This window comes from Ammodytes marinus (genome assembly GCF_949987685.1).
Source record: "Ammodytes marinus genome assembly, chromosome: 23".
Classification (NCBI taxonomy): Eukaryota; Metazoa; Chordata; class Actinopteri; order Uranoscopiformes; family Ammodytidae; genus Ammodytes; species Ammodytes marinus.
Genome location: NC_137227.1, coordinates 15,833,649 through 15,858,148, shown reverse-complemented (window position 1 = coordinate 15,858,148; position 24,500 = coordinate 15,833,649). Strand labels below are relative to the sequence as shown.

At 38.8% G+C, this 24,500-nt stretch overlaps 1 protein-coding gene and 2 long non-coding RNA genes across 3 annotated transcripts; all 3 read right to left on the bottom strand.

The window, feature by feature from the left end:
• Positions 1–1,090: 1,090 nt before the first annotated feature.
• On the bottom strand, positions 1,091–2,159 carry LOC307269529. The gene is made up of 3 exons (XR_013845503.1): positions 2,071–2,159; positions 1,322–1,414; positions 1,091–1,182 (listed from the first exon to the last, which is right to left on the bottom strand). It is a non-coding gene; the product is annotated as an uncharacterized lncRNA (long non-coding RNA).
• Positions 2,160–2,510: 351 nt separating this feature from the next.
• LOC307269568 lies at positions 2,511–4,830 on the bottom strand. Its single transcript, XR_013845504.1, has 3 exons — positions 4,722–4,830; positions 4,111–4,285; positions 2,511–3,907 (listed from the first exon to the last, which is right to left on the bottom strand). It is a non-coding gene; the product is annotated as an uncharacterized lncRNA (long non-coding RNA).
• A 1,554-nt stretch (positions 4,831–6,384) lies between these two features.
• LOC307269527 (uncharacterized protein) lies at positions 6,385–24,067 on the bottom strand. Its single transcript, XM_080052501.1, has 23 exons — positions 23,958–24,067; positions 22,531–22,852; positions 21,327–21,907; positions 20,992–21,087; positions 19,742–19,975; positions 19,467–19,614; positions 18,905–18,931; positions 18,266–18,808; positions 17,327–17,403; positions 13,279–13,513; positions 12,763–12,848; positions 12,568–12,649; positions 12,398–12,483; positions 12,064–12,145; positions 11,885–11,964; positions 11,329–11,418; positions 10,595–10,726; positions 10,270–10,365; positions 10,072–10,175; positions 9,542–9,650; positions 9,282–9,426; positions 9,134–9,160; positions 6,385–8,395 (listed from the first exon to the last, which is right to left on the bottom strand). Exons 2-23 carry the CDS (start codon positions 22,850–22,852, stop codon positions 7,842–7,844), a joined length of 3,936 nt encoding a protein of 1,311 aa, XP_079908627.1. The 5' UTR covers positions 23,958–24,067; the 3' UTR covers positions 6,385–7,841.
• Positions 24,068–24,500: the final 433 nt, after the last annotated feature.

Below are 24,500 nucleotides of genomic sequence, written 5' to 3'. Positions count from 1 at the left end.
CTACTTTTTGCTGTCATGATGTTACATGTACCTGCTACTCAAAACGTTTTCAAACCTACAGGTTGACTTTTAGCAAAAAACAAACCAGAGTCAGATTCAAATGGACTAAATCATGCAGGGTTGATGTGGCTTTCATTTTATTGTTTTGTTCTTTAATGAACAAACTAGAACGAGTTTAGTGAATTGTGTGGATTTTTCCCAACATTGTGAAACTTTAGTTACCTATAATGTTCTGTTCAGTTAAAAATGAGACTTTGAGCGTGGCCTCTTCTTAATTAGAACAGTGTAACTACCAGAACACTCAGATGGCAGTTCATTTATTTAGGAAACCAAGGTTTCATCCAAAGTAAAAACAAACAAACAACAAACACTGATATAATGTAGGATTAGGCAGCGGTAGCTGAGATTATAACAGAACATAATCTAAGTTTTTTGAACCCCAGAAATGTAATCTTTTGTAAATTGTTTGCACAGGCCTTTTCCAAACATTTGGAGAACCATGGTCACATACCTACAATTAGAATTGATAAAAAGTCATAACACACTTAAAACTACTTAAATATACATTATTGACTGCTAAAAATAAATCAAAATAATAAGAGGCAATTACTGGCTCTATCAAAAGGAAGTAATTTAAGCTTTCTATTCACCTTTTCCAATCGCGCGTAGAATTTCTGTCAAACTTCTTTTCAAGGATGTGTTTGTTGTCAAAATCGTTGTCTGTGTTCACTGACATCTGACAGGGCTTTGTGGCTGGACTGCTTTCCGTCCCCCGTGAACAGTTGTTACAGGAAACACGTTAGTAAAGCGGTAGTGCGTTATTAAAAACATTGAGCAACTTTCTCCATTTCACTGTCATGAATGTATTTGAAATCTTGAACACTCAACTGACACAGTAGGAAAAAAAAATGTGGTCAAAGTATGCATCGCTGTAATGCATAATCTCTATCTTATTGAGGGCTATGTCAACTCACCTTTGCCATTCTTGTATATCTCTGGGAACAGGCACCTTAAGGATGTGTCTTTCTACAAATGTCTTGTATGCATTGTTGTTGTTGTTCTCCTTACAAGGCGTCTTATTGATAGGCCGAGGCACATTCTGCTTCCGCTTAGCGAGGGCAATAGCGAGGATGACGGCAAGAGCGAGGATGACGGTGATCACGATACAGACTTTCTTCTTGTCTGGACATAGAGAAGAAATTTTTCAGCATGTAAATTTAAAAAAGTAAGAGATAAAGGCCCTCTTATGGTAAACACACACACACACACACACACACACAGACAACCAGGATTTTTGAAGTGATTTAAACTTTCTACTCACTTTTTTCAAGCGTTCGGAGAATTTCTGTCAAGGATGTTTTTACGGGCAAATTTGTTGTATGCATTGTTGTATGCGTACGTCCCCACAATATCACTGTGTAAACAGAAAAATGTCCACACAACATGAGTAATACCAGCCCACACGGACAGACAGACAGACACACACACACACAGATACAAACACACATATACACACAGGCCCAAAATACATGCACAAACAGGATTTTTATATTGAGTCTCTATTTAACATTTAACTATATTCTTTTATTGTGAAGCACTTTGTGACCTTTACTGCAGGTCATCCTCCCTCTCTCTCTGTCTCCCCATTTCAACTCTGTACTATCTGAAAGAAAGCTTGAAAATGCCAAAAAAAATGCAGAGTTTAGTGCATATCTCTGATTGCATTACTACACTACTACTACTGTCATCACAGACATCTATTAAGTCCTGGACTAAATTGAATTTTGATTGGAAGTACAATTTAGTCCAGAAATAGGCTTAATCACACACACACACACACACACTCACACACACACACACACACACACACACACACACACACACACACACACACACACACACACACACACACACACTCACACAAACTGTGAAGCACTTTGTGACATCTTATCTACTTACTCTAGGTGATCTACAAATAAACTTAAATGTACATTACTAAACTAAGTAATGTCATATAAAAGACAACTGGATAAAACACATTATTTGTCAGTGATGAGGTTGTTTTCTCACCTGATCAGCTGTTGTTCTGTTATTGTTGTCCGTCTGGAGAGGATCGATAGCAACTGATGCTTATGTCTTTACTAGAAGTCCAAAAATATGTCTCTCTTCTTAAACCTCCAAACCATTGATCCCAACCAATCACGTTAACATAGGAAAGACCTAAACAGCCAATCAAAGTGCTGAAAACTATTATTTTACTCTATATGTCTATGGTCTTTACCAGTTAATGAGTGCAGGGTAAGGGGCACGTATTCAAACCAATGCCTATGTCTGTGAATGAGGAAGTGGCTTTTGTGGTGAGATGCTGTATGTGTGTGAACTGAAGCCTGTAAAGCTGTTGCTGAAACTTCTTAGAAGAAAAGTAGCATTCAGTGGTGTGTGATGTTGATGGTCAGTAACAACAGCAAATGTAATGTTAGTTTGTTAGTTTCTATTTTATTTTACCAGCATAATCAATGGGAAGACATGGAAATATAGACACATGTATTATATGTGTACAATGTGGTCTTGCGTGGTTTGACATCAATTATCATCAGTAACGTGAATCACAAACTACTTTACACAAAATGACACCAGAATATTTTTAAGGAAAATTAAAAGTAAAACAAATAAAAGAACGATTTAAGCAAATAACAAGAATACAATTTCATTTGGGCAAAAATAAGATGCTGAACAAATGGCTGAACTTGCAGAACTTTTTAATTTCTCTTTTTTGGGTGTTTGGTTGCGTTCAGGTTTGTGAGTAATTTTCTATCTGCATGTAGTCAATGATTAAATTAAACATATTTATAAATGCCAACTTAAGGAATGTCATTTGACAACAAAGAAACAATATGTTGATACATTTACAGGCTATAAATGAGAAAAAGATTGTTTTGAATATATGTGGATCACAGAGAGAGAACAAAGGCATGAATTTGGAATCATTGTGGAAAGGGATTTTTAACAGTTCAGTATAGACAACCAATAAAAGGATCAATAAAACGTTATTTGTAACAATGTGTATATAGAACAAAAAAGCTTAACATGCAAATATCAGGCACAGCATAAAATATGTTTAATATAAAAGAGACAAAACTGAAAGAAAGTCGACATCTATCAACCCAAACCTTAATCATGGGCATGTCACAGTGTTGTGGGAGCACCAGGCTCAGATGTTACAGAGTATAAATCAGCTAGTAAAAAGAGAATAATATATATTTTTTTCATATATACTGTAAGAACTCATACAGAAAAGGCAGTTGATTAGACAGATATTTGCAGAACCACAGAACATGTCATTAGCACTGAATATACTGTAAAAACTGTCAAGTGATTGGTCTACAGAAGTAACATTTTGCATTGACCAATAATATGGTATGTTGAAGTACAATATCAAGATACAAAAAATTGTATGCATGCAAAAAAGGCTTTGTTCAGTTTGACAGAGGTGACCAGATGTCACTACAATAATCAGCCACAAAACTGGAAAACTAAACCTCTGAAAACTTGGACTAGTCTAAATACTTAAGCGCACTAAGGGCGGCAGGTTTGTCCTCTGTAATTTGCTGATCGGCCCAAGCCTTCAAATTGGACCGGACGGCATTGGTTGTCAATTAGATCACAAGCCACGATCACATGTCTTTGTTTTCTTACTACTTTATCAATTCTGCGACACCTGTTTCTGCGGCTACTTACTCTGACCTCATATACCCAAAATGTTTCATTACTTATGCACAAGTTACGTTTGTTACGATGAGGCATGTGCTTGCCATCACCATTGCAGATCCGCTCTACAAGGTTCTTATCCGTCTGCTGGATGAAGGTCTGCTGTTGTCTGTTGCAAAGTCCGTTCTGGTTCAGGTAGCTGAGTAATGCAATCAGTGTTTCAATGAAAAGTTATAGACATTAATAAACTGCAACATTACCAGTATACACTGTAAGTGTTATGACACTTTGGATACATGTTAATAAAGCGGTAGTGTGATATTAAAAACAGTGACAAAGATGTCAATGTATGCATCGCTGTAACACATTATCTCTATTTAATTGGGGGCTATTTCAACTCACCTTCGCCATTGGACTCTACTTTCGGGAACAGGCCCCCGAAGGATGTGTTTATGAGCAAAATTGTTGTTTGCATGGTTGGTGTCAGCGTTTTCCTTACAAGGCCCAGCATTGTACGGATTGTACCCATGAACGAGGGCAAGAGTGAAGGTGATCAGGAGAACTGCATTCATCTTGACTAGAATAAGAGAAGACATTTTTTCTATTAGGTTTTTGAGCATGTTCATCTTGTTTGAGTTATTTATATACAGACTTTGTGGATCCATGTCATCTAACTACGGAGCTAAGTGAAGTATCTATGCAGTTGGCATCCTCAAATAATTATTTATGGATGGTATTTTTGAAAAAGTTAAAAATTGACATTTGTAGATGCATTTCAAAATGTTTCTCTAAATTTTTTTACTTAGAATTTAACAATGTAGGCCTATTGATTTATTGACGTTTTTTTTTTGTCAATTTTAATCGGACTGTGTCCTCACACTCCACACGCCATGCCCAGAGTCCCCTACGCACTACAGACGGACAGACACAAACAATACAATGGAGTTATTCTTATCTTAAGTAGGTTAAAACAATTATAAATTATATGACCAATATAGAGATTATGTTCTTACCTCTCTCTGTTGCTCTGTTAGTCTGGAGGGCTTCGAAGTAGATTGATGCTCAAGTCTCGGATAGAAAGTCCCAACATAATCCTTTATTTTTATACTCTCTCTTGAACATTTGATCACAACCAATCAAATTTGACCAAGAACAGACTCACAAGTCACTGTGGGTGGGACACAGGACAACACCAATAGTCACCAAGTCACTGTGGGTGAGACCTGACGCAGAACCAATGGTGGAATGTAATAGAGTACAAGTACTTCATTACTGGACTTCAAGTACAGTAATGAGTAACTCATTCTTCTATATACAGTATATATATTTAAATTAATCAATAGCGAGTGGGGACTTACTTTCACTAGAGTACATTTTTGTCTGTTTGGTTTTACTTTTACTTAAGTAAAATGTTCGAGTAGCCTACTTCCTCCACCACTGCACAGGACAAAACCCAAAAGGACCAAGTCACTGTGGGTGAGAATCGGTAAGAAATAAGCAAAGTTCCTTGTAAGTACACAGAGTAGCCTACTACATAATTAGTACAAGGGCGTAGGATTATATAGGGACGGTAGGGTCCCGACCCTACCAAAATCCAGCCTCTACTGTGTAGTCCCTATATAATACACTCGCTGTCCGTATTGTTAGGCAATAATTATAGTACACAAAGGGTTAAAAATCAGTCTCTGCTAGAAGTCCCGCCTCTAAACAACTATCGCGCTTTGATTGGCTGTAGCGGTTTCCCGCAAACCTATATTCAACCTGATTGGCCGTCCCCGCTGTCACTCCATCTGCTTGTTAAAAAAAAAAAGCTACCGGCAACTTGCTAGTCCCAGACAGGAGGAGCAACAGGACGCCTCAGTGCATAGCTAATATCTGCATCTGCGAGTGTAAGTTCTGCCTTCGGTCACGTCAGCGAGACGGATTTTAATATCAGTGATGTCATTTGCAGTAACACTTATTTGTGTGTGTTTTATGCTTGTGCGTGTGCGCGCGCGCTGTGCGTGCGTGTGTGCGTGTGTGTGTAGGATGTCGAAGAAACGAAAACTGGACATAAGAGACTTCTTTAGAAGTCAACGTGTAAGTTAATTAAAAGGTTATATATTTTAGAGCCATAACAATACTGATATTGATTATTAGTCAGCATAGGCTAAGGCTATAATGCCAAAGAGATCCGCATTTTAAGGTATAGGCCTACCATTATTTTCACGTTTTATTTGTGTGGAAAGGGAGCAATGGTTTAAACATTTTTTGGGGGATAAATAAACATTAATTAAATTTAATAACCTTTATTTTCCTTCAAGGTTTCCCTCTCATTTACAGTAACAACAAGCACATTGCAGATGCTCATGTGATTTTATACATATATATTTTGGGGGAATAAAACATAATAATTGTGTGAACATTTTGTCTACCCATGTATGTACCCTAATATATCTGTTCATATGTCATGCATCAACATACTTCTGTCAGGTGACAGGCAGTGGAGAGACTGGAGGAGATAGAGGAGGAGAGACTGGAGGAGAGGATAGAGAAGGAGTGACTGGAGGAGAGGATAGAGAAGGAGATAGATATTCAGATATGCATTATAAACATGTTAATTAAGCCGATTTATTGATTTTTTTTTCAATTATCATTGCGAATACAAAAAAAACCTATCAACTTTAGGAAGCACTTTCATATCCCACGGACCCCACCAATGTCCAAATCAAACCTACTCCCTTGAATTAGTATGCCATCCAGTTAGGCAATCCCATCATTGTTTGAGATCAGGCCTACCACCAGTCCACCAACTATTAAGCGTTGAGCTATAGTCAATTGACAGCAGTCCTTTGTAAGTCCATCTCCTGGTGAATAAGTGGGCAAGGGTAGTGTGGAGTTTGTGGGCTATGGCGTCATCTGTAAATCTTTTGTGATATGGCCAACAAAGAGGTACAACAAATACAATGTCAAACATAAACATAATTTAATCTTTTATTATATTTTTTTTTACCAAAACTATAAAAGGGAAGAATTAATAAAAACATAGTAAATATTCCCAATATGACATTATGCTCATGTATTCTCCCTTCATACCATGGAAACATATCGTAATACCAGTGAATCTGCATATTGAGATTGACTCACACAGACCACGGTAGACGCAACAAAGTCACTTCATATCAGTAAAAACAGGAACCACACGATTACAATGCCAGACAGTGGTGAAACAGACGGACATGGAGATATGAAAGATTACGTTAAGCAATGGTAATGACAGAGAAAGAATGTGTCCTACCAAATGCTGATGTAAAATTAAATGTATATATAAATACCATTATAGCAAACTAAGGTAAATATATTAAGAATCGATTTTAGGAATGTAATGATATTTTAGGCCTATACATGTCTCAGACTACATTTGCCGAAGGTGGACAGACTACATGCATTTTGACCCAGATAGAGTTTGCAAAATGCGACCAATCTCTTCAACTGAAATTGTATCCTACATAAAACTAAAACTGATAATATCCTGTTTCAGATTTTTTTTTTAATAATGTCTGAACTTGGAAAGGTTAAAAAACTCCAAACACCTCAGATGACCAGGCCAGAAGAAGAAGAAAAAATGTAAACTCTTTGGTGTTTGTCATTAAACAACACAAGCAAAATCTTATGGTGCACCCACAATCACAGCCCATTCTAACCTTCAATGCAACAGTGAAGGCTGCTACACACTCCACGAGAACAAAGAACAAACTTCTCGGTGACGTAGCTGCGAGAACAAGAACTAAGTTCTTTCTGGTCCGGACATTTCATACTTCATGAGACCTCAAGTGCCGAACTCCTCACCGCGGCACACGTCACACGCTGTTACCATAGCAGCGCCAGCTGATTTTTCTTTATACAGTATGTCCATGGATTTTCCTCGTTGACTTCAGACTGACCAATCACACAATAGTTCTCGGACAAGCTGCGAGAATAAAGTTCGGCCCGGGCAATGTGTCGAGAACAAGCTGCAAGAACAGCTGAACAAGAGCTGCGAGAAGAAAATGATGTAATTTTCTTCTCGCAGCTCTGTCACCGAGAAGTGTGTTCTTTCTGCTCGTGGAGTATGCAGCAGCCTTAACACATGCACTTCATGAAGCCTTCAACAACTACTGCTGCTGCTGCTTCACCACAGTGGAGATAATCAGAGGACTAGAGTTTTTCTCATTTCCTTTTAGATGTGGACTGAAATACGGGACAATCTCATTCCTGAACAAACACCCGGTAAACGAGTAGATGTGAGACTCTGCCGTCACATCGTAGAAGGACACGAGACCTTCCTCATAATCCACGAACACTCCAACCTTCTGGGGCTTCCCTGTGAGTGAGAGGCTGACGGGTGGCGTTGTCAGGGCCGCGTATTTATCTTCTTCATAATGCACGGCGACCCAGTAGCCATTTTCTGGGTTCAGCGTGAGTTTCCCTTTGCGGTTTGCGTTGCGTCTTGCCACACCCAGGTCCCACCCCGTCTTGTTGCTGACCTCCACCTCCCAGTAGAACTTCCCAGAGGAGAAGCTGTTGAGCCCCAGGATGCTGCCGAACACGTCAAACCTCTCCGGAGCCTCGGAGACTCTCTGCTCCTTCCCTCCGTCTGTCACCTTCTTCCCATCGGGAGAGAGAACCAGGCAGCGGTGGGCAGTGGTTGGGTCCAGTTTGACATCCACTGTGGTGTTATAATGGAAATAGAATCATGATTCACGTCATATGGTTAATGCACGCAGACATACGCAGACACACGCAGACACACACACAGACACACACACACACACACACACACACGCACACACACACACACACACACACACACACACACACACACACACACACACACACACACACACACACACACACACACACACACACACACACACACACACTTTAAAGTGGTATAAAACCTAAGGTGCGCTCAACAGGTGATGGTGCCCTTAAAGAACATAGGCCGAAATCCTCTAGCAAATAAAATTCACCAATGCAGAGAGGAGCAGGAGTATTTGTAGGGCTCCCTTGCGCATTAGAGCCTGAACCTGTTTTCAGTTTAGCTTAAATGTACCTTTACCTTAACAATGTGTTCATTGAGTTAACAATGGAAGTATTGATTTGTGTGTAAGCGCTGTGATCTATTTTGGTCTATGTTACTGTCTGTCCAATAAAGTAGAATAAAATAAACAAGCTATGCAGATTTTTTGTTTTAGCATCAATAGATTCTGGAACAATAAATATCTGAGGTCAGTTCTTACAGCAGTGATCTTACACAAAATACCACAATCAGAACAGAAATTAGTAAAAAAAAGTTCAGTTCTGGATCACAATACAAGACAAGAAACTCATATGATTTTAAAGAATAAATAAAAACAAATAGTGAATATAAAATATTTTTCATTAACACATTTGAGTCACACACCTGCAAATGTGGGGATCCTCTTGAGTTCTATGGGAAAGATAAATTATTTTAAAGCAAGTGACTATGAATTAAATACAGATCTTTACAAGTTTACAAATTTACAAATTTTACAAGTACAGTAATCCTGACAAACTTAAGGAGCACTCACCAACAGGAGAGAGTTTTTCCAGTTCCCAGTGAATTTGTTCCATCATGTTTGATGTTCTAGTTCTCAGCGTACTGAAGGAGGTTGAACCGTCAACGGCAACATTTTTCCAATCACATGATACATCCAGGCCCCTCACAGAGGAAATCTGTGTGTGCGATAGAGAAATATCAGTATGAAATCACGTTAATTTGTTGATGGTATCTCTAACTTGCAATGCTAATACTATATATATATTTTTTTGTGATATGCAGTAACCTCACCTGCAGGTCAGGGTTCTTGTCCAACTCATCAATGGCCTTTCTGAGTTTGTCAATTTCCTTTTGTAGTTTCTCGACCAAATCTTGTCCTTCTTTCTTTACTATGAGTCGCCTGCAAAAATCACATACAGTATTCAGTAGGTAGTACTAATCCATAAGTTCAGTACTGTATCTGCATACAGTGCATTCTTAGCATTGATGAACTCTAACTGTGGCAATGTAGGTTTTGATTTATTATTATTTTTTATTTATTGATTCACTCATATACAAAATAATACACCATAAAACAGATCATATATTTTACATGGAAAGAGAGAAGATTGTGTGATGGGGAGGTCAGAAACCTGTTGGGGGGCTTACAAGGAAAACTCACCAGGTCACTTTTATTAAATTATAATAAAAAATTATAATATAAAATAATTACAGGCTAGCATCGAGACTTACTATTGCAAATGGAGGGAGGAAATATAATTAGAAAAAAGCAGAAAAAAGAAAAAGCGCTGTTATCGCTGCTGAGTGACACATTGACCGACCTCTCCTCCAGAGGGTGAAGGGCTTTCTGCCGAGTTTCCTCAACAACTCTCATCACCTTTGAGAACACACAGTTGATCTCCAGCCATTCTGTATCCAAGCTGCCCTGAGAAGGAAAAGAATGGACAAGATGGTAAAGAAATAAAAATTAAACCAGAATTGAACAAAAATTTAATTTAAAAAAATCTGCTGCATGTTACCTTGCAGGCTATTACAGATGATGTGACTTCTGCCATCTTTTGTTCTCTCATCTGAACCTTCTGCTTTAGATCCGCCCGTATCATGTCATGCCTGGCCTTGAATGAAGACAAAATGTACTTATAAACACAGAAAGGCTACATTTATCACAATGCACCATATATAATCAAAACATTCAGAGGATCACCAAACTGCCAAAAGGACACAGCATTGGGTAACGAGAACAGTTTTGCACTATCCATCACATAGATTAGACCATTGCATCCATACAGCCACATTGCTAGTTTTGGACAAAGGAATACTCTGTATCAATGGCACTTTTAGTACCTTTTGAAGTTTTTGAGCCTCCCTCTCTTTCTCCCTCTCTTTCTCCCTCTCTCTCTCCGTCTCTGTCTCCTGTGGTTGGACAGCTGTTTGCTGAGCTGTAGTTGTTGATGGATCCCAGACCAGTTGCTCCACCTACAGGATGAAAGCACTCAGTGCAAGCTGGGCCAAATGCTACTATAATCATGGAGCTCATTCATATTGGCTACAGTAGAACTTTTCAGTCATAGAAGGATCTTTTCATGAAGGAACATTTGAAAATGGTGCATTGTTACAAAAAGATAATTCTATACAATTATATCCAACAGGTTAAAATGAAATATTTGACCCCATGGCGGCATTACTTACAAAGTCAGGATTATTCCTTCTTTGGGGGACCAGGAATGTCTGTACCAAATTACATGGCTATCTATCTATCTATCTATCTATCTATCTATCTATCTATCTATCTATCTATCTATCTATCTATCTATCTATCTATCTATCTATCTATCTATCTATCTATCTATCTATCTATCTATCTATCTATCTATCTATCTATCCAATAACATTTGAGCTATGTCAGTCTGACATCTTCTCCATCAACCATTAATAATAATAATAAATTATTAATTGATAGGATTTATATAGCGCTTTTTTGGAGGTCACTCAAAGACGCTTAAAGACTGACGTTACATTCATTGATCAACATAGTTTTAAATAAAAACTAAATGTCTGTATCATTGTAAGTGTAGTACCTGTTGTAGTTTCTCTGTCTCTTTGTCCTGTGGTTGGACAGCTGTTTGCTGAGATGTTGTTGTTGGTATATCCCAGACCAGTGGCCCCACCTACAGGAACAAAGCACTCAGTACAAGCAAGGCCAAAAGGTAATATACTAATGGACATTATTTATATAGAGCAGAACTGTTCAGTCTGAGATAGATTTTTAAAAGTGGTTCAAGGTAACAAAACAGAATTATCACAGGTAAAAATTTAATTATCTGGATGATTGAATTTAAAGATGGCGTCAACAATTCTGGAGAACACTCACTTCTTCTCAAAATCAGTCAATATCTCCTCACTATCCACTACCTGTCCATACGGTGTTTGTGCTAAACATGACCTGGTTTTAATACACAGCCTAGGCTCTGTAAACTGGTATGTAAACAAAGGGGTCCCACAGTAGCTATAGCTACATGCCCATTTTCACAGATTTCGACAAAAAAGTCATTGTAGACAACAAGCGTTCTCCAATGACTCCATCTTTAAGAAGTGATTGATGGGACATCTTAAATAGTGGAAACAGTCCTGTACCTGATGAGCACCGGAGGAGAAATCAAGAGCTCTGCGAGTGTTTGTGGCGGTTTCGTGGGGGCGCGGTGGAGTTTGAAACCCTGCAGAGAAAGAAGATGGTCACAGTCAAACTTAAATCTGTTATTACTGTTCTTTTCCTCTCATGAATGAATTACATTTAATTCAAACACATCACTCACATGATGTGTTTGTGTCCTGGACTGTGACCTCTGGGGCTGCAGGTTGAGCTTGAGTCTGTGACCACGGCGACAGGGAGAAAGGCTGTCGGAGAAAGAGTGGAAGATGAGATTATTAGCTTTTTCCCCAACCACTTTGAACCTGTTTTTACAAATACACAATACAAAGACATCCTCTGGAGTTCATATTAAACCATTATGTAAAATGGCTATCAACAGGTAATATGAAACGTTTCTCTATTTAGTCCTTCGACAACTAATTTTGATTGTAGAAGAAAAGTAAAAATGCTACAAGAAGCCTCTGCCCGAAGAGATTCAAGTCAGGAGTGTGCTGTACCTGTGCGCCGCCGGGGAAATCAAGTGCTCTGTGTGTTCTGTCTGGGTTTGTGACCGTTTGCAGAGAATGCTGTTGATTTTCCATTACTAGGTGAAAAAAATATATGTAACCATTAACACTCTGTAAAAGCTGCTTTGTTTTAGTAATTAATACACTATAGAAAGGCGAACCTGATTTGAGCATCTCCAGAACTGCGGTTTCCGTGGCTGCTGTGAATGGTGGAGCGGTGAAGTTCTGAGACACGTGCACATTCTGTCAGAGAGAGAGGTGACAAAATAAGATATTTAGGGTTCCGCCTGACAACACTCTTTAATTCAGTGATTGTGTTTAGCAGATATAATCTCTCATTCTTTGCTTGACCATACCTCCGTCCTCACTGGAGTGTTGTTAATCCGTCCGCTGTCTATTTGAGGAGATTCCCAAACAGATCTCGAAATGTTCCAATCACCCTCTGAAAATAAGAAAAAATGTCCGCCCCCAATGTTAAAGTAAAGGCCGTCTTGGAAGGTGCAAAAAGCCCGCCTTGTTATATTCAGTAAGGAGAGGGGGGAAATGGTGCAAACAAATCAGTGGGTCATTGTACTGTGTAGTTATATGGAGTTGAACTCTGATACGAGGATTGTATAATGACTAAATTGCCTTCCAGGGATCCTTAAATGCACTTATTGCTGTTTGAACAACAGTTAGGCCTATTGCCTTTTGCAGAGCACCATGCGCTTGTTTTAATGCATTACATTACATTGCATTGTTTTAATGCCACTTCATTTTCTTGTATTTGGCTGTTTGCAGCAGGTGCATTAGAGAAAGCAGAGATACATATATTAGATTGTGTGTCTAAAGGCCCCAGATAAACAAAAAAATATCAGTTGTGGACCACTCACCAGACTTGATGGCTGGGTGAAAGATGTCCGGAAAGGGCTCTTGTACTCTGATTGAAGATTGAATGAAGGTCAATGCAGGACTGTTAAATATGTATTGGTCACTCTGAGGGATAGACAATCCCTTTGGTGTGCATCCTTTCTTCCCCTGGTGTGTTCTCAGGCCCTGGTAGGTCGTGACTTTGGACCAGCCACAGCAGTGACACACCTGGAGGCTCATGTCTGGTGTGTTGAGTATCTGATGGATAGAAAAAATAAGAAACTTTTGACTTTTGAAAATATTTTCTGTTATGTAAAGTGTTGAGAAAAACAATTGTTATTGTGCCAATAGTGGAAGCCTATTGAAAAGAAGTATATTTACACACACACACACACACACACACACACACACACACACACACACACACACACACACACACACACACACACACACACACACACACAACTGTATTCCCTTTAGAGGATGAACTACACGCCCTGAAAGCTGCAGTTAAAGAATAGCCTATTTGCATATTTGCTTTGTGCGTCTCTTACTATCAGGCACAGTCTCATTTTATTTATTTAATTTCTTTACGATGTCACTCATACTGTTAACTTATAAAACTTCTGAAATGGCACTTTTCAAAAAGCACAAAAGGCTTTTCTTTGTTATTTTAGTTTACTAAACGTAAATGCACGTTAAGTAGGCCTAAACTCATATTTAATCACTCTTACACTCAAAACTCAGCTAAAACAAAACTTCAAAATGATATCCTCAAAAGGCACAAACTTTGAATTTTTTTTTTTTTTTTACTACATTTCCTTTTTCAATGACACGCTACATTCGATATTTTTTTCTTTAACGAACAGGAACATAAATCACTGAAAGTCTACCGTGTATGATCATGTCAAGTCATCATAATTCTAGCACAGCAGACACAACAAAGACCTTTAAAGTTTAAAAGTTAGATTCAGGTGTTGAGCAGCTTACCTTGCGCTGTCTAACCTTGACGCTCCTCCGTGTGGTCTGTCATTTATCTTCCGTCTCTCCAGCTCTCTCTTCCCTCTGAACACTTTTACTTTCGTTTCAGCCTAATTAATCCTCTTGTGTTTTATTTGCCCTAGGCACGACGCACCCTGTAGTTTGGTTTCTTATAAAACAAAACTCATTTAAATTCTACAATGTTTTAACGTGTGTTTTAACGTCATGATACTCTTGTGGTTTTCATACATTATGACAAATACCAGAAAAGCATAAAATAATTTTTGTTTTATTTTTCCCACAACACAATAAAACAAACAATTACAAAACACGAACAAAAAATCAATCAAAAAATAAAAATTACCAAAAATAAAAGCCAAATCTATAAATAGTGTATGTTTATATCAGTAGGGCTACTGATACAGTAGAGTTAATATGATAACAGGGTCTTTATCTTTATGAAATGATAAATTCACATTTATTGGCATTAAGCATGTATGTGTAGCCTTATCAATCCATATCTAGTGTCATATCTTTATAGAACTTTCACAAGTCTGTATATAGTAGTGTATGTCTATATCAGTATGTACAGTAGGTGGAGTTAATATGATAACAGGGTCTTTATGAAATGATAAATTCACATTTGTTGGCATTAGTATGTGTAGCCTTATCAATCCATATCTGGTGTCATATCTTTATAGAACTTTCACAAGTCTGTAACTGTATCTTGGTTTGCTGAGGGTGTAGTAAGTCAGAAGCATACTCATAATAATTTAGTTGTATTTTATGACAGAACAACACCTAGCCATGACACAAGTGTAAAGAGAGCGATAGCGGGAGATTTGAGGGGAGAACCGACAACGCGACCATCAGACTATAATTACACCCCTGGAAATACAGTATAATATGGGATGTACTTTTGTGTTGAATAAATATTAACCATACGGATAAGGCAAGCAGATTGGTTTAACTGAACGGACAGAGACGGGAGAATTAAAATTAATGAATCAAATCTTTATTTAAAAATGGGAAACAATCAAAATGTGCATAAAGTGGAACTGCTGAGTTTAAAAAGGATTAATGTGCAAAATGAATAAACAAGATAATTAAGGGGAAAATATTCTTTATTACAGTCAGCTACAATATTGTATAAATAAAGTCTAAAAATCACCATCTAATCTGAAATAGCGGTCCAAACTATAGAACAAAACCTACCAGACTAAAGCTGAGGCCAACTGCTGAGAGGCAAACTATACCGAGGAGTGATAACACTGACCTCAAGGGCCTCACATCAACCCTCACTGCAAACTAGATGAAACTGATTAAAAATATGTTGTATCCCAGTGCTTTAACTCACATGCAAGTGAAGTGCATTTTGTCTATCTATTAAAATGCTACTCACATGGTTGACACTCAGCTACACCAGCCACAGCAAGAGACAAGAGCCATACTAATATAAGGAACAATGGCACACAGCTAGGCCTTGGTTAGGGGAATGGACCATTTTCGGGCTCCATTCAAGAGCACTATGTTCAGAGAGGTTAAAGGAATACTTCACCCATACGGAACAGGCGTTCTATCATTATAAAATCACTATTTTATAATATAATGAATTAGGTTTTTCTTCCCTCAGTCTTCCCTTGGCCCAGCTGTCCTGTTAATCCTAGCCTAAAATGTAGGATTAGACAGTGAGACCATAAAACACTCTTTCTGCCTTTTCTCAGGCTAGGATATGTGGATGAACCAATTAAAAATTTGTATGCACATTTATACTAAATAGGATCTCAGAATTCAATACACCTTCATATTCCCACCGGTGAAGTAGGTCTTTAATTTAGGGCTATTAAAAAGTGTATTGAGCAACAGTGTGTTGGTTAGTGAAGAATTAAAGGAACATCTTAATCAGAAACATGGAGAACATTTCAGACCATGGAAACGCACACTAGCTTACAGCATACATCTTTAACGTTACATTACGCAACGCCATGAAAAGCAAAATTAAAGATTAGTTCACACATCATGCAGGGTACAACTAGAGCCTGCAACAGGTCGAGCATTACAAATATATATATTTTTTTTGCATTATAAAAAATGTTAGGAACCCAGTAACAAGACCCAGTAATAAGACATACAAAGGACACAAGAGTTTCCTTGTAGTATCCATAAACACTCCCAACCCTTTTCTTGATTTGCTTTCAAAGACGAACACCACAGTTTTGTTGTCGCTAACTGCCTTTTAGAATGACTTCCCAGAATGCAACTTGTTTAGACCGAGTGCGCTGCTAAAACCTCTCCGGGGCTGCTCCGGTGATGGTCGGGTCAGGTTTTACATCCACTAGAGATAAGATGAAACAAAACAATACTTAAATAACTGTAGTGGCATCTGCAAAAATACTGTAAAAATGTCACAGCCTTTCTTTTTGCCGATATTAATGTACACATAGCCTATTTTATAACGGATTCAATAGACTCTTTATCCCCTTTTAATAATAATAATAATAATAATAATAATAATAATAATAATAATAATAATAATAATAATAATAATTATTATTATTATTATTATTATTATTATTATTATTATTATTATTGTTATTATTATTATTATTAGTGTCATCTTCAAAATGAAGGCGACTATCTGTATATAACCACTATTATGTTCAACAGAGTGCCCTGATTGTAAGCTGATAGTAAGTTGTTGACATATGTCTGAAATGGTCGCGCGGTTCACTTCCCACTTCAAAACCCTGATGGCAGTGCACAGTCCCATCGTAAATGCGTGAATCTGACAAGGGATTTTATGACCTAGTCCTAAACATAACAATCAGTCTTCGGCGATATTTGTAATTTGTAATGCACAGCTACAATAAATTAATTAATTAATTAATTAATAAAAATCCATGGAACTTTTCACAGCTTTTTTATATGATGACGTTATGTAGCCTACCGTTATGTAGGCCTACAGCTATGTGCATGAAAAGCAGTTAATAGAAGCCATTGTGTCACGAGGCTTGCGCTCTACCACCCGCAGTTCAATATCATTAAAACCAGACGAAGATATTAAAGTAAATGTGTTTATCTGTTGCCTACCTTCTTATCTTCCTCTGCGTCCTCCTGTTGCTGCCTCCCTCCCGCGCAAAATGCTATCTCTCCCTGACACACGGCCGCTGAATGAAAAACGTGTTCTGCTTTCAGTTTTCATTTTTGGAGAAAAAGGAAAGAAATAAGGGAAAAAACACTCCTCCCTTGACTCAACCACATTATTGTGCAATATAACATCTGAAGCATGATTTCACAAAGAAAACACAAACTTGGTTCAACTAACATTAAGATGTATTTTTATTTTGATTATTATTATTTTTACATAAGAACATTTAAATAGAGTAAACGCATGGGACAGGCAGAGCAAGCAATAGCTCATACATGGCTGCAGATGTATCTAGGCCTACTTTCAGGATTTAAAAAAAGAAAAAAATATGCATGTAGTTACATTGAATGATTGATTGATTAATTGATGTTTTTTATTGTTACTTTTCTGTTTAAGTTTGAAATATACCACCCTTGTAATTTTTTTTTTATTATTATTCCCTATTGTATGAGGACTCATTGGAATAGAGAAATGTTATGGAGTCGATTATGTTAAATTTGGAAGGTAAATTAATCTCCCTACACTCACTCAAATCATAGGGAAGCAGCAAACATGAATGCTGTTTCACCACATCCAAATTTCCCGCTAGAAATTGTACTTTATATAGCAAAATACAAAAATATAGAACACTACTTTATTGATTGGCATGGGGTAATTCATCTTTGGCATTTAACACTCCATCTATAAGGGTCATAACAGGCAGGAGCATGCAACTGATCTTGATGGGCATTTTGGTAAATTTTTTAGCAATCTGACCAGGGATTCGAACCACTAATCTTGTCATTAGCAGTTCACTTTTACATTTTAATTTTGATACAATTTGACACCCTCTCCTAGCTTATGCTCACCAACCGCTCACACACACTTCATGTCCTGCTCACTATGTTTCACAGCACAAATGATCAAAGGATCAGAGTTTTTCTCATCCTTTCGTATTGTATGTGGACTTAAGTATGGCAAGATCTCGTCTTTGAACCAACACCCGGTAAACGAGTAGATGTGAGATTTGGCCGTCACATCGTAGAAGGACACAAGACCTTCCTCATAATCCACGAACACTCCAACCTTCTCTGGTTTCTCTTTCACGGCTAGACGAACTGGTGGCGCTGTCATGGCCGCATACTCTTCTTCTTCATAATGCACGGCGACCCAGTAGCCATTTTCTGGGTTCAGCTTGAGTTTCCCTTTGCGGTTTGCGTCGCGTCTTGCCACACCCAGGTCCCACCCCGTCTTGTCGCTGACCTCTACCTCCCAGTAGAACTTCCCAGAGGAAAAGCTCTTGATCCCCAGGATGCTGGCAAACAGGTCAAACCTCTCTGTGGAATCATCTATTTCCTGGTCCTTTCCTCCATCTCTCACTTTCTTTCCATCGTCAGAAAGAACAAGGCGGCGATGTGCTGTACTTGGATCCATCGTTACGTCCACTGTGAATTACAGGTTGTACTTGGTTATAAGATCTGGACACAAAAGTCTATTTGTTTGAAAGATATTACCAGGAAGAAACAGTGTTTATCACGCACCTGTAAACTTTGGAACTCTCTGAAGTTCTGTGGAAAAAATACATTATTTTAGATTGAGTCAACATTTTGTCTTTAATCATTTACCAGCATAATTTACAGGTCACATTTTATGCTCACTTTCAGGGTCATAATTGTAACTTGGGTTTCTACTTAAAACTATTTTCCTAGTGTAGGGTCCAAAAAGACCTTGATACAGTTAGTATATCTCACAGTCCCATTGCTGAATCTCCTCGTTTTTAGCCTCTTTCTGAAACGCTCAGTTTTAGAGCCTGTTTCCTTAAGCCCCGCCTTCTAAAACGTACACTCTGCTCTGATTGGCCCTGGATCTAACTTCGGGTGTGAATCTAACTGCCAGTTAATTTCAGGGGTATCAGGAGTGATCTCTTCACAGGTGGAGGTAGTAAGGTTGGTAATGAAGAGGGCCATGATTTGTCTCCCCTTATGACGTCAGAGGGTTGTTTTTTCTCATACTTTGGGAGTCTTTAGACACGGGGGACCCATATTTAAATTGAAAAACCATGAAAATGTGCTTTTTGCAATATAGGTGACCTTCGATTCTTACCAGTGGAGGTCAGCTCCTCCAATTTCTGTTGAATTTGTTCTGACAGGGTTGTTGTGGTTTTTCTCAGAGTGCCAAAAGACAGTGATGTGTCAAGCTCTACCCCTGACCAGTCTTTGATTTTGTCCGGGCCTTGAAGAGACGGATAACTCTGAGGCAGAGAAAAGGACAAGGGAAGAGGAGATTAAAGGTGGAATCCGCTGTCCTGGAGAACGCATCTGAACATACATCAGCCTCATAAATAATCCATTACTTTAAAGGTTTACGTTTCCTCCTACCTGCAGGAAAAGGATATGATCCTCAAGTACAGATATCTCATCCAGCTCCGAGATGGTTTTTTCAAGCCTCTTGATCTCGGATTCCAAATCCTCGATGAGATCTTTTGCCTCTTTCTCCATCACCTGCCTGCGGTCCTCTAGTGGCTGAAGAGCTGCTGCCTGTGCCGCCTCCACGATAGCTCTCAAAGCTGAGAACACTCCATCGATTTCCCACCACTCACTGTCCAACTGTTCCTGGAAAAAGGGAGGAAAACAGGCATGTCCATTACTGCTTCACCATTGGGTCTGAACATCTGCGGGACAGTCCATTAATGCCTACCAGACACCAGAGGACTTTTAAAAGACTTTGAAAAGACTAAAGACTGACACCCTCTCACATTTAGATGTGACATTTAGACAATCAACTAACACCTGAAGACAACTAGTCATTAGTTATCTGAGTTTGAGTCATAGACTGAGAGTTTGCAAAGACAGAGGATCTCATATTGCAAGACTACAACTAGATTTCAATCAAATAAAATGAAATAATTTTTTAGCAGGACTAGTGGGTCTTGACCAAGTAAATATAAACAAGTATATGCCCTTATCACGTAAATGTCCTGCCTAATCACGCTAAAAACTGCAAGCGCGATTGTAATAATTGAATAAAAAGTGCATTCAATACTGTAGAGCTGAGCAGGGGACATCCTGTTAATATTTGGCTGGGTTTATTTGCTGATCTCGTCCCCCAATAACTCTAACTCCTACTGTCTGTAATACTGTTTGGAAACTCGCTCGGCCGGTTTGGACTATGACAGACTGGTTTCTGTCATAGATTGTTTTTTTAAATCCATGTAAATTGAGCCTCAGTAAAGTTTGTTTCCCTTTACTGACTCCACCCAAATCAACCCGACAACTGCTCCACTCTCACCAAGCCCTATACATGACAGCACACCCCATCTCATTCACCTGGCTTCATTCTGCATTCAACAGGAGTGAGGCTGCAAACTAAATTTGGTTGGTGTTTTATATGCAATAGTAATCTGTCTGTCTGTCTGTCTGTCTGTCTGTTTGTCCGTCCGTCAGTCCGTCCGTCCGTCGCTGGCCAGCTCTTCATGCCCCCCTCCCCCTCTGCTTTTGGATCGAACTACGCTGTAGATTTTTAACCACATTGCTGGATTTGCCCTGTTTTGTGTGAAACAACTTGAGAATTTGTTGTATTCTAAAGTTTGCTATATGACACAATGTATATCATCATTCTTGTAGCTTACCTTGCAGCTCTTTAGAGATGAAGTAATATCATCCACCTTTATTCTTCTCTCGACAACTTTCTCTTGTAAGTTCTCCTTGTTGTTGTTAAGCTGAGTCTGTAGTGAACAAAAAGAAAAAGTCAATTTTCCAACTTCAAACATTCCATTGTCCTCCCCATTCTCAAAGTCGACAACTTCACACAAACTGATCTAGCCATTTGTGCACCTCTTTTTGGTGTGTTTGCAATTCAATCTGGGTTAAATATCCAAAATTACACATTGTATCAAAGTAAATATATGCACTACTGTTGAACCTCAAATCAATAATTGATGGGGCCTTCTACATGTTGATTCACCTTCTTCTTTTCCCATTCATCTTCAGTAGAAACAACCTCCCCCTGAACTTCCTTCAAACAACACGCACAGATGCATCGCTCCTTCTCCCTGCTGTACAGCTCCAAGGGGCGTCCATGTTGCAGACAGGCTCTCTTGTCCAAGTCACCTACAGGTTCCACCAACTTGTGGCCCTTCAGCCTTTCCGTTGACAAATGATTCTCCATGTGGGTCAAGCAATACGAGGCAAGACACACCAGGCAGGACTTCTTAGCCTTCAGCTTTTTCTCTGTGCAAATGTCGCAGGCCACTTCGCCAGGCGCCCCACTGTATTCATCCTTGTCTCTCACCAATTTTTTTTGCATCTGTTCGACAATGGTTCTCATGACGATGTTGACATCTGGGGTTTTCACCTGATCCTTCTTGCACAGGGGGCACACCTTGTCATTTAGATTAAAGTTGCGTTGCAGACATTTTTTACAAAACGAGTGGCCACAGGGTGTAGTGACAGGATCCACAAAGTGATCCAAGCAGATGGAGCATATTAGCTGCTTGTCCAGTGAGCCGGTCTCTCTGGGTGATGCTTGTGCGGACGCCATATCTGCTTAAAGAGAGGACCGTGAAGTTACTCTATTAGAAATGCAATATATCTGACATTATTGTTGTTCACTTTTGGCATTTCAACTGCAGATATGTCTGCTTTGTTCATTAATATTTGTCTGAATGATCATCAATAAATAAAGCTCTGAGACTGAGGAACTTTAGTTGAACACTGCGGCCATTATTGACACAGGTGAGTGAAGTACAGGATAATGGTAAATGCTGAAGCATAGTTTAATATCACAGGTATAGAGAAGAATAATGGAGTCAGGGAACTGACCAATGTCAGCCCCACAGGAATATCTAGTTTAAGTTTGACAAGATCGACCATGGCGTCTTTTGACATTCTAAACCCTAGGGGGCTGAGCCATATATACAGTAGATGAAGTCATCCAAGTTCTGGAATGAATGCATTAATTTGCCAATGGTATCATGAAGTCGCTCAGTATAGGGGTTTTCCCAGATTTGATTCTGCTTATGTTTGTTTAATTTATGTATTTCTTCAAAAGTATCTCTTCTGAGTTTTAGCATCAACAAAAGCCATCTGGATATCACTAGTGGTCTGCTATCACGATTTGCCACTTTAATTTACCAAGTCTGCAGCAACTAGGTATTCTACAAGCCTACCTCGAGTTCCTCCTGTGGTCTTTGGCCTTGCTCCTCCCATATTGGTTCCTTGTGCTCCTCGTAGGTTTTCATCCTGGGCTCCTGCTGCTTTGTGTCCTTGTGCTCCTCCCGCGAAGGACGCCTGTGCTCCACCACTGAAGACATCAGGGTCTCCTTCTATGTCCTTTGCTGCTTGTGCTACTGCAGAGTCGTCTCCTTGTGCGTGTCCCGGGAAGGACGCCATTGCTCCTCCTGTATAGTCGTCTTGGTCTCCACCAGCTTCATCTTCTTCTCTGTCACGTTGTCCACCATGTTGTTCCTGGTCAAGGTTTTTATTGTCCATCTAGAGAAGACAGATTTGTTTTAAAACAGTGAATAAAAGTGTGCGGGCCAATGCTGCGCTGCCAGAGGCGTAAATGGAGATTGTTAAAAGGTTGGACAGGTGTTGAAAACTAGCATTTATGCTAACACACTGTAAACAATGCATCTGGTTCGTCCAATGACATTGTCATGTCCATGTCAAATAAAATCTACTATACTATGTCATTATATCTGATTAAAACCATTTCATTTCAGAATTGCATAAAACCGGTTTATTGAAGGAAAGGTGTTAATGTAATGTGTCACTTTAACTTATCATAGCCAGTTAGAGATTCCTTATCAGATCTGGAAGAGGGAAACTAACATTTCTGCTTGAAATCTTCAGTTAGCTACTGTGTATACTTTATAATGTGCAGTTATTAGCAGGCTGACGAGTAAATCAAACTGATTAGACACACAGGCTGTCACCCTGCTGTAATGGGCAATAGCTACAGTGATCACTTTTACTGTTTAACCTTTGTATCTCTGCACTAAAGTAAACTTGCCTCTAAACTGAATAGACAGAAGGACAGAGAGTAACAGCTAAGGATTACTTCATGTCTAATTACTTATTTAGGTGTTTACCGGACAGATTTAAAAAGCCAAGATTAAAAAAGCGTATTGCTTTTCTGAACAAACAAGGAAACATCAACACTGTTTTAGGTTTTACTAGTGACACGCCCAAGGGTCAGTTCAGGTTATGTGTGTGTGTGTGTGTGTGTGTGTGTGTGTGTGTGTGTGTGTGTGTGTGTGTGTGTGTGTGTGTGTGTGTGTGTGTGTGTGTGTGTGTGTGTGTGTGTGTGTGTGTTGTGTTAAATCCCAATAGCAAAAGATAAAAAAAAACATCAATGATGTAACAAACAACCATGCACATAACCAAAACCATTAGTCACCATAACCAAAACCCTGTGTAAAAACACCGCAGTCAATCCATCAAGAGTTTAATTCGCCAAAACTAAATGTCCTACACTGTAAAGTAATAAAAGATTAACTGAGGAAAAACAGGTGGAAACAGAAACTTAATTTTGACTTACCTATTAAAGGGTAGTAATATGATCAAATATGTATGTGTGGATAGAAATGATTACCGTTCAGCTGCTGAAATGCTCCTTATCTCACGGGTGCCTGTCTCTCTCTCACTCCACTCCCCAGCTGCGTATGTGTGTGTGTCCTTCCTCTGGGCCTTCCTCCCTCCCTCGCTTAGGTTTCATTTCTGTTCCAAAAGCTCTGCCAGTCACTTCCCTCAACGGGAGAGGCACATCGACAGGCAAATGAGCAACCAAATCACCTGTTTGTCTCCTGGAGGGCGTGTGCAATATGTTTACACACATCAAACATTGAACTTTTCTGGGACACTCATCAAGGCGCTGTGTGTACATAGTTTGCTGTTGAGCAAGTTGTTTTGTGTAAATTTCATAATCCTAACATTAACATTATCCTTCAAAAATACATTATCCACACAGGCATAAATTATGTTCATTCAATAAAGTTGAGTTTAATACATTTTCAGGATTTTATTTAAATCTTTACAAAGCATCACTTTTATTTTATAGAAGTTTTTACATTTTTGGAAATACATTTATTTACTTTCTGGCAGAGTTTTAAATACAGGATTAAAGGTGCAGTGTGTA

Excerpts from the sequence above, each read along its gene's own strand:
- LOC307269527 (XM_080052501.1), bottom strand. The coding sequence starts at position 22,852 with ATGGACAATAAAAACCTTGACCAGGAACAACATGGTGGACAACGTGAC. Across the intron at positions 13,514-17,326 it reads ACGCAGAGGAAGATAAGAAG|ATACTCAACACACCAGACAT; the intron begins GTAGGCAACAGA and ends TCTATCCATCAG. Across the intron at positions 12,484-12,567 it reads TCTGGAGATGCTCAAATCAG|TAATGGAAAATCAACAGCAT; the intron begins GTTCGCCTTTCT and ends TTTTTCACCTAG.